Source organism: Mirounga angustirostris, unplaced genomic scaffold (assembly GCF_029215605.1).
Source record: "Mirounga angustirostris isolate CCGP_5_RB_7025 unplaced genomic scaffold, mMirAng1.0.hap1 SCAF_8, whole genome shotgun sequence".
NCBI classification, from domain to species: domain Eukaryota; kingdom Metazoa; phylum Chordata; class Mammalia; order Carnivora; family Phocidae; genus Mirounga; species Mirounga angustirostris.
Window position 1 is genome coordinate 64,689,089 of NW_026991716.1, and position 10,443 is coordinate 64,699,531.

At 37.7% G+C, this 10,443-nt stretch overlaps 1 protein-coding gene across 1 annotated transcript; it reads right to left on the reverse strand.

The window, feature by feature from the left end:
* Window positions 1-3,515: 3,515 nt before the first annotated feature.
* Window positions 3,516-9,548, reverse strand: LOC123837860 (cytochrome c oxidase subunit 7A2, mitochondrial). Its single transcript, XM_045867097.3, has 4 exons — window positions 9,391-9,548; window positions 8,049-8,138; window positions 5,179-5,263; window positions 3,516-3,720 (listed from the first exon to the last, which is right to left on the reverse strand). The coding sequence occupies exons 1-4, from the start codon at window positions 9,403-9,405 to the stop codon at window positions 3,662-3,664; spliced, it is 249 nt and encodes an 82-aa protein (XP_045723053.1). The 5' UTR covers window positions 9,406-9,548; the 3' UTR covers window positions 3,516-3,661.
* Between the last annotated feature and the right edge of the window lie 895 nt (window positions 9,549-10,443).

Genomic DNA, 10,443 nt, shown 5'->3' on the forward strand with positions numbered 1-10,443 from the left:
ACTTTCTCTGCTTGACTTATTTCACTTAGCATAATCTCCTCCAGTCCCATCCATGTTGATGTAAAAGTTGGGTATTCATCCTTTCTGATGGCTGAGTAATATTCCATTGTATATATGGACCACATCTTCTTTATCCATTCATCTGTTGAAGGGCATCTCGGCTCTTTCCACAGTTTGGCTATTGCGGACATTGCTGCTATGAACATTGGGGTGCCTATGGCCCTTCTTTTCACTACATCTGTGTCTTTGGGGTAAATACCCAGTAGTGCAATTCCTGGGTCATAGGGTAGCTCTATTTTTAAATTTTTGAGGAACCTCCACACTGTTTACAGTGGCACCCAGGTGGCTCAGTGGGTTAAGCATCTGCCTTCAGCTCAGGTCATGATCCCAGGGTCCTGGGATTGAGCCCCCGTTGGGCTCTCTGCTCATCATGGAGTCTGCTTCTCCCTCTCCCCGTTTGTGCTCTCTCTCTCTCAAATAAATAAAATCTTAAAAAATAAGTAAGATTCACACCACTGTAAGAAAAAAAAGCCTGGGGGAAAGACTGTTAGTTGCCAACTCAATACTCAGTCTCCCCTTCTTATTATATAGAATGCCAATTGTACTTGGCAATCTGCCCAGCTAAGACATTTCCTGGCCACTCTGAACCCAGGCATGATCATGCGACAAAGTTCTGGCCAAAGACATCTAAGCTGACGTCTGTTTGGAGCTTCTAAGGCTCTTTAAAGAGAGCTCACTTATTTAGTGTGTGCTCTTTCGCCAACCCTTCTTCCTGCAGGGTAACAAAGAAAATAGGCTGGAGCTGCAGGAGCCGTCTCAAGAATGAAAACCACACTAAGGAGAGCTGAAAGAAGCACCTAGGAAGTGGATCAAATTGAGCCTGTCCTACCAGCCCTGACCAGCTCATAGTCCTGCTTTGTGTCAAGTTGATAGGGATAGATGAAAAGATAACAGTTCCTTTTCCCAGAAAGCTAACCATAGAAGCAGCTAACTTTTATTGCACACTTGGTATGGATCAGAAACCATCCTTAGCGCTTTACATGCATTAGAAAAAAAAACATGTACATTAAGTATTATTCCATTCACACAAAGGAGGATACACGTTTAGCAAGGTTAGTTACCCATGGTAATCCAAGGCTTGAAGCTGGGTCTTCTGTCATTAGTATGATTACAATTAGCATTAATTACAATGCTATACTGGTTCCCAGTCTTTATGGTATTTATATTAATGGGATAACATCATCACAGATCCTTCTATTTATTAATGGATACTAATCTCAAAGAGATCATACTGCATGATAAAGATAAAAATGGAGATTAGAATTAAGGTTGTTTTGTTTCCCAATGGCCACATTTTCAAATACTTCTTAAGGACTCTGTTCTATGGACTTTTGGTTAGTCTTTGAAATCTACCAATAATTTTAACAGCTCTTTCACTAAATACTAAAGTATAGCAGACATTTTCACAGGACTCTGTCCAGCAACCCTTACTCTGGTATCTTCCCCTTTGTCCTTCCCCATCTCCACCCCTGGTTACAGACTTTTTAAGTGAAGGGCAAATACTTAAATTCAGCTTTTATTTTTAAAATTTTTCAAGTATCTTAAGCATTCAACCCACTTTTACTTTATCCAATCTTCCCATGTTAACATAGCCCAAACAGAACATTTTCTCATGGAAAAATGTTTTATAAAAAATATTACCAGTGGTTGCTTTTTAGCTCCAAATCACCAAATTTGACCAAATTCCAGCCCAACCTAAGAACTTTCTCAGCATTTATGTCTGATATTTATTCCACTCCCTTCCAAAGCAGTGTTCTCTGCTAATAGCAATAAGATTCTGTCAGAAGTCAGGCAGACAGATGAATGGATAAAGATGTGGTATATATATATATATATATATACAATGAAATATTATGCAGCCATCAAAAGGAATGAAATCTTGCCATTTGCAATGACGGTGGAACTGGAGGGTATTATGCTGAGCGAAGTAAGTCAATCAGAGAAAGACATGTATCATATGACCTCACTGATATTAGGAATTCTTAATCTCAGGAAACAAACTGAGGGTTGCTGGAGTGGTAGGGGTGGGAGGGATGGGGTGGCTGGGTGATAGACATTGGGGAGGGTATGTGCTATGGTGAGTGCTGTGAATTGTGTAAGACTGATCAATCACAGACCTGTACCCCTGAAACAAATAATACATTATATGTTAAAAAAAAAAGATAGTAGGAAGGGAAAAATGAAGGGGGGGAAATCGGAGGGGTAGACGAACCTGAGACTATGGACCCTGAGAAACAAAGTGAGGGTTCTAGAGTGGAGAGAGGTGGAGGGCTGGGTTAGCCTGGTGATGGGTATTCAAGAGGGCACGTACGGAATGGAGCACTGGGTGTTATACGCAAACAATGAATCATGGAACACTACATCAAAAACTATTGATGTAATGTATGGTAATTAACATAATAAAAAATGTAAAAAAAAAAAAGTCATGCAGATTCCTGCATTTAGTGGCAGGTTACATAACGTGGCTACCAGATCCTTCCCAGTCTTTGAGATTCAAGGCTGAGACATCTTTTATCAGGTACCATTTGAGATGGATTTATACTTTAAGCCTCAATGTTTCAACATGAAGATTTAGATTGGCTATTTCACATTTGACTCAATTTTTCCAAATATCCAGAAATTGAAGTTTATTTATTTTTTTTTAGAGAGGGGCAGGGTGTGGAGAGGGAGAGAGAATCTTAAGCAGGCTCCACACCCAGTGAAGAACCCAATACAGGGCTTGATCTTACAACCCTGAGATCATGACCTGAGCTGAAATCGGGAGTTGGACACATAGCCAATGCAGCTACCCAGGCACGCCCAGAAGTTGTTTATAAACTTTTACTTATCGATTTCCCCTAGATCGAATGCACCTAGAGTCTAAACTTCATAGTGTTACAAATGTACACCTAGCAGAAGAGACAACAAAGTTTGATTCCTTAAGTTCCCCCAAAAGATAACTTTTAGAAATGAACGAAGTATTTTAAGGGAAGTTACCCTTTATGTTATAAAGTAACAGAAGCCCATTGTTAGTGTGAAAGAACAAGTCCTGAATTAGTTTATAGCTTCTCTACTAAAGCCTAATTCTAAGCTGTGGAACACATCCACTATTTAAACATACACTAACATAGCTGAGAGAAAGAAAAAAGACATTTGAACCCCAGGAGCCAAAAATGGCCTGCTTCCACTAACCCCAGGTTCTAGCATATCCCTGGATATAATACAGCAGGGATGGGAGGGATTCAAAGAAATATGCTTTCGAGTGTCATATTCATTTAAGGCTGAAGACCATCCACTGTGTAAGTCTGAGCTGCTCTATTAATTTATTTATAAAAATAAAATTTCATTAACTATCACAATGGTATTTTATACAACCCTAATGACAAAAGAACCATTTTTTTTTTTTTGCTCCCTAAGATTTACAAGGCTGATCAAAAATTGAAATTATTGGTATAAAGTGATACAATAAGACAAAGCATGGTAAAGTCTGCTTTATTGGTGGCAGTTAGTATAAGTCAATAAATATTGATCCCCAAAGAAGAACTCATTTATTTATCAGTTACTGGTCCATAGAGAGCTGAATGAAACTGAACCAACTGCCTGCTGAGATGATAAACTGAAGTCAATCCTGCTTCTTGGGAAATGAAGCCATAGCTAGCTGATATATGGCATATGCTGTTCCTGAAAAAAAAAAAGAAACAAAAAAAGAACTTCTAAGAAATTCTGAGATTTATATGCATAAACCTAATATTCCAGCTAAAAGGTTGTAAAAAGAAAGAGGCAAGTCTGGCATTATTGCTACTTTTATGGGAACATAAAAAAGTATTTTGATAGGTGCTGGCAAAATTTAAAATAAATATATGTTAAACACATTTAATCTAGTTTTAGTATCAGTTAACTTCTATAGAAAGTGTTAGATATAGTACAATGTATTTGTCAACTTGAATAACATGTAAAAAAATTTTTAAGTAAGATTAAGAACATATATAAAGGCTATTTCCATACTAACCTAAGATTGCCTGAGAAATGCTAAGAATGATTCAAATACCAAAAAAGAGGTCAAGATATGCAAGCACTCCCTAAAGTATATTATCAATGTAAAACCAAGGAAGAGTGATACACTTAAATTATCAAGTTTAAGGTAATAGCTAATAAGTGAAAAATTACTAAAATGACCTACCAGAACTTATGATGTACTATATCATGTACTGGCTAACTCAACATAATAGAAAAAATAAAATAAAAATAAAAAAATAAAACTAACTACCAGAATACCTATGAAATAGTCACACTGATCAAAAAGAATTTAGGACTTTATCTTAAGAGAGCCCAAATGCCACTATCTAGTTGTTGTCTTCATCCAAAAATGCCCCTTCACTGTATTTAATCCAAGCCAAAAAAGGCACCTTGGCATGAGCAGAAGACTTTGTAATTAGGGTTCAAATTTCAGCTTTTCCACCCAGAGGCAATATTATCTTGAGTAATTAACACAATTTCTTCAACTTTAAAATAAGGACACATAACAGACTTAATACAAGGGGATCCAAAAATCCCTTTATGTGGCATTCTTATCAATAGGACAAGCACAAAGTAATCACTCAAATATTGTTTCCCTTCCTCCCCCAGAAAGCAATCATTCAAATTCTTCACTCTGCTCCAACCATACCAATTTGTGATATTCCACTGCTAATACTGAACAATGGGCCTGCCCAATCCACAGAAAAAAATTTCAAAGCACTTTGGGTACTGTAATAAGTGTTGTTCTATACAGGTGGTTTCTGTCCTAAACACGGATGTTGAGTGTAGTTGTAAAATATTTTTTTATTATGTATCAAAATAAAAATGTTCAAAAACCCTGTTACAATAGATGGGGCAGAGTAGATGGCCTGCACACTCTGAAAGCTACCTCTATCATAAATACTCATCAAACATTATTGGTTTATTTTTTTTTTTAGACATTAAAATGCTCTTATATAATATGTATCAATTATCCTGTTGAATCCTTACATGCAAAGCATTAAGATCTCAGATTCTGGAGACAGACTTCCTATGTTAAAATACTGGCACAGTAAAAGCAATGAAGTTGTTAGTTATCCTTACTGTTACTTATCTATAAGTCAAGCACTCCAAATATCTTACCACCAACTGTAAGCATCATAGTGGCTCTATACAGGAGGGCATCAGCTACTCCACCCTTTAGATGCACTGGAATTCCATTATCCTCCTAGATCAAAAAACAATAATAATTAATACATCTGTGATTTGTTTTCAACTAAGTTCAAAAGACTAATCCATTTATATAAAATTAAGTGCCTCCTTAAACCCCTGGAATTAAAATATTGTAAACATCAAAATTAAAAGACTACAATTTTCCTGATTCTGTCTCTACTTCCACTAAATTAAAATAAGAACTCCTAAAAGTCAATTCTTTCTCTTAAGTTTAGTGAGATCCAATAAAGATGTTCTTTCCAAGGAATATATAAATGTTAAAGTTGTGAAAATATACTGATTAAGTTCATCAACTGAATTATTATAAAGATCAGTACTCATCACACTTTAGATTTAATCGTAAGATTTATTTTTTCCTTAAAAAAAGGGGGGGAAGGGGTTTGTTTATAACCTTAAATTATATCCTTAACCCCTAGTCCAGCACCTGGCATATAGTATTTAATACATCTGTTAAATATAAGTATTTTATTTTTACGTAGCATACAAATGGCCCCTGACTTAACAATGGTTCAACTTATGATTTCTCAACTTTACAATGGTGTGAAAGTAATACACATTCAGTAGAAACTGTACTTTAAATTCTGAATTTTTACCTTTTCCCAGGCTAGTGATATGCAGTACGATACTCTCTGATGATGCAGGGCAGTGGCAGCCAGCAACAACTCCCAATCAGCCACACAATCATGAAGTTAAACAACCAATAAACTTACAACTATTCTGTATCCATAAAACCATTCTCTTTTTCACTTTCAGTACAGTATTCAAGAAATTACATAAGATATTCAACACTTTATTATAAAATAGGCTTTGTGTTAGATGACTTTGCCCATCTGTAAGCTAATGTATGTGTTCTGAGCTTGTTTAAGGTAGGCTAAGCTATATTTAGTAGGTTAACTATATTAAATGAATCTTCAATTTAAAATGTTTTCAACTTATGATGGGTTATTGTATATGACATAATGACATAACCCATCATAAGTCAAGGAAGATCCGTATGACCTATAGGATGTAGAATACAAGGCTTTTTAATCACTTAAAATTTTATTTGGGAAAAACCAGAGATCACCCAGGAAAACAAACCAAAAAAATCACTAATAATTTAACTACTTATAAAGGTTAACGACTCTATCCCGTCATCTTTCCTCATGTGAAAACCACCACAACATATCCATAATATATATATGGTACATATCCATATCCATAAATATATTTATATACATCCATAAATATATTTTTTTAAAGATTTATCTCTCTCTCTCTCTCACTCACACACACACACCCACACACCCATGGGAAGAGGGAGAGAATCCAAAGCTTACTCCCTGCTCAGCGTAGAGCACGGTGATCTCTGGACTCTGAGATCATGAACTGAGCCAAAACCAAGAGTCAGACGCTCAACTGACTGGGCCACCCAGGCGCCCCAATATATGTAAATATTTTTAATGCCTACATTACCTTACCTTCTAATTTACACACACACTTGTTTAATATACAAAATGAGATTATGCTGTAAGGGTCTGCCATATACTATTTTTCACTTAATGCTATTTTTCTAAATATTTTATTTATTTCTTTATTTGAATTTATTTGGGAGGGAGGGAGGGAGGACGAGCAGGGGGAGGAGCAGAGGGAGAAGCCAACTCCCCTCTGAGCAGGGAGCCCTTCCCAGGACCCTGAGATCACGACCAGAGCCGAAAGCAGACGCTTAACCGACTGAGCCACCCAGATGTCCCTACTTACTGCTATCTTAAAAGCCATTCTGTTAGTCCCTTTAAGCCCACCTTATTCCTTTTAATGACCACATAGCATTCCATTGTGCAAAACTATCATAATTGAATTAGCTAGTCTCCTATTTTTTTTTTTTTTGCTAGTCTCCTATTAATGGGTATTTAGGTTGTTAGGGTTTTTTTGGTATTAAAATCCTATAATGAATAACCTCTTTCCTTTTTTTAAATATTGTTATGCTACTATTTCTGCAGAAAATATTTTTTAAAAAGATTTATTTGTTTTAGAAAGGGAGAGAGTGTGCTCCCTCTATAAAATTTTTGTCAATCATATGTCAATAAAACTGGGAAAAATATATCTTCTTCAAATGTTTTGCAGGAGAAGCATTTATATCTGCAATTTATCTTTGTTAAGGTTTTATTTGAGAGAGAGAGAGAGAGAGCGCACGTGCATACGCACAAGTGGCAGGGGGGATGGGGGATGGGCAGGGAGAGGGAGAAACAGGCTCCCTACTGAGCAGGGAGCCCAACACGGGGCTTGATCCCAGAACCCTGGGATCATAACCGGCTGAAGCAGATGCCTAACCAACTGAGCCACCCAGGCACCCCTGCAATTTATCTTTTAATATATAATACAGAAGGGATCAAACTTTACTTTCTTTAAAATAGCCAATTTTTCCAACTTATTGTATCCTTTCCTCTCTGATATGAAATAGCACCTTTAACATATATTAAATTTCTACATATATATTTGTTTTGTTTCTGCGTCCTTTCTATGGTCTGTCTATTCTCGTGCAACTCCCCCAAAGAGTGCCAACCTAATGTAACTTCTCCAAAGTGTCTTTGACCAATACCCTTTCCCTCTCATTTCTTCTGCTTCCCCAAGGGCCTCTTGTATATAACAAATGCCCAATTAGCTATCAACAGTTTCTTACTATTCGTTTGCTAATATAGCAGGATCAGGAACAACCAAACATCGCCAAATTTACTTCCTATCTCCACCTTTTGGTAATTTTACTATTACAAGTAATAACTGTCTATAAAATATTCCAGTACCTGAAATAGCTTTTGTTTCTCTGGAACTTTATTTTCAAACTGCCTGCGTGAAGCAGTACTTATGGTCCTCTGGGCAATCTGACGAAGAGCCTGAAATGAAAAATCCATAGATGTTAGGCAGATTTAGGTCTTAAAGAAACCTTCAAAACCAACCATTTTCAATCTTTAATATTACAGAAGAGGGAAATTGACAGTTAAAACATATCCGATTTGGCAGTAAGAATCCTAAACCAGCAGCCAGGTTTTCCAATTGGTTGTCCATCCACTACTCTTTATATTAAAATTCTGCAGTCTCCAAAAACCACATTCAAGTAGCAATTCTGAGCAAAAGAAAAAAAAAATCATCTTTACCTGATTGAACTAGTAGTAGCATCATATAATCCTTAAGTAAAACATTGACATACAGATATTACAAAAATAAAGAGTGATTACAAAATAACACTAAGTTCAAGTATTTTCATTTAATACTCTACCATATTATTAAAAATCTATTACTTGACACCAAAATAAAATGGCACGATTCCTACTTAATTAAAATGCTTTCCTCATTACATTTTTCCTAAAAAAATCTTTAATAGGGTATAATTCTTTTAAAAAAGAAACTTGCATTATATATATATATATATATAGAATTAAATAATGAAACAAATATGCACTCTATATTCCAAAATAAATGATACACTGAGAGGCTAAGTAAAACCTTACTGAATAATTACAAGAGAACGGTCACGGTTACATTTTCCTTCACTTTTTCGAAGTTTTGGGAAAATATTTCACATGCTCAAAGCAGGTGGAGGGGTGAAGGCCACTGACACTGAAGAACCGCCTGATGGAAGCAACACCACACTTCTGCCATGACTGCTCCCAAAGTCCCAACCAAAAGTGAATGACTTGCTTTTTAAACCGCATTCTGATGCTCACAAAGCTCAGAAACGCTGAAACTTAAAGCCTTTCAAAATACCACTGGAACATCTTTCTGTCTGAAGCTTCCGGGTATCAGAAACTTCCCAGTTGGACCTTAGTTTTACTCATATCGGAGCTACCGACTTTATGACTGACCTATAGGTTTAGGGATGGCCACTAAGAACCCAAGGCTGCCTAACTCACCTCCGGTCACCCTCCCAGCTTTTCCACTCCCTTCATCTACCCAACACAGGAGGCGAGAGGAACAGATGGAAGGGAAGTAATGGCAGGCGAAAAGGACACGGACCAAGGTGACTTCGGAAGTCGCCTTTTCCCACCCTTCTTCCCTCCCAGGAGAGGTTTCTCAGTCAAGGCCCCTTGGCCTCCATTCCCAACCTTCCCGCCCCACATTAAGAATACAAGCCGAGAAGCTCCTCACCAGCAGATTCCGCATCTTGGCTCAGTTACTACCCACCAACCGCGACAACCGACCACCAGGAACGAAAGTCCCCACACCGGAACCGGAACTACCTTCTGGCCTTGCGCAAGCGTCAGGCAACATAAATATTTCCGGGCGGAGGAGGGGCTTGAGCTTCTCTGACCATAGAGAGCGAAAGAAAGGCGAGAGCGGCAGTATGGCTGTGGCCGCTCTAGCCGACTGGCCGTTTCTGTCTCTTCAGTTCGTTCCCAACCTGGCCGATGCCTTTCAGGCGGCTGGTCGCTGGAGCTACGGCTGGAAGAAGCAAAGGACTTTTGAGACCAGAGAGGCGAAGAGTAACGTGTCATGTACTTTTTAACTAGCTAACATAAAATTAATGTGAGACCACGCTATCGTAGAAAATTAGTGTATTTGGAACGAGAAGGCGTTTTTTAAAACTTAGCAAACTTTGAGCCGTGGTATAGACGTTGAAAGAACACTGGGTTGGCCTGTTGTGAAGCTGCATGAAATACAAAACAAAAAGGATAACTCCTCTTACACGGATACAATCCGTTTTTTCCGCTGAAGAAACTTTGTGAGGGCGTTACTGTTCCTTGTGCTGAGACTATGGTGCAAGGAGCTGCGTCGGGATACCAGTTTTTACCTTCTTGTACCTTTGGACGCTGCAGGACTCCTCACGCAAGAAACTACCAGTGTCCCGAAATTGTGGAAGCTGTTCGCTCGTTTATCCGTGTCTGGGAAAATGCTGAAAAGAGGGGGGGAAATTTAATTGTGGGGCAAGAAATGGGACAGCAAATCTGGGCTCTTAATTCTTACTGTCTCAGGTCGAGCGGGGCACTTTCCTTGATTGGAGTGGGTAGGCAGAGCAATTATTGTAGATAGGCTGTGTATCTTGTATCAGTTTTGCCTAAATAATGTCACATTACAAATATCTTTATTCTCTGTGCCCACCAAGTGTGTATAAATATAAACATATTTACCCTGTACTAAAATCTTTCCACCTTTTTACAAACTCTTCTGGTTATTCCATTGTGATTTCAAATAGTGGATGAT

Coding starts and splice junctions, on each gene's coding strand:
- LOC123837860 (XM_045867097.3), bottom strand. Junction 5,264..8,048: donor AGAAACAAAAGCTATTTCAG/GTACTGGAATAT, acceptor TTTTTGATCTAG/GAGGATAATGGAATTCCAGT. Junction 3,721..5,178: donor TATGATGCTTACAGTTGGTG/GTAAGATATTTG, acceptor TTTTTTTTTCAG/GAACAGCATATGCCATATAT.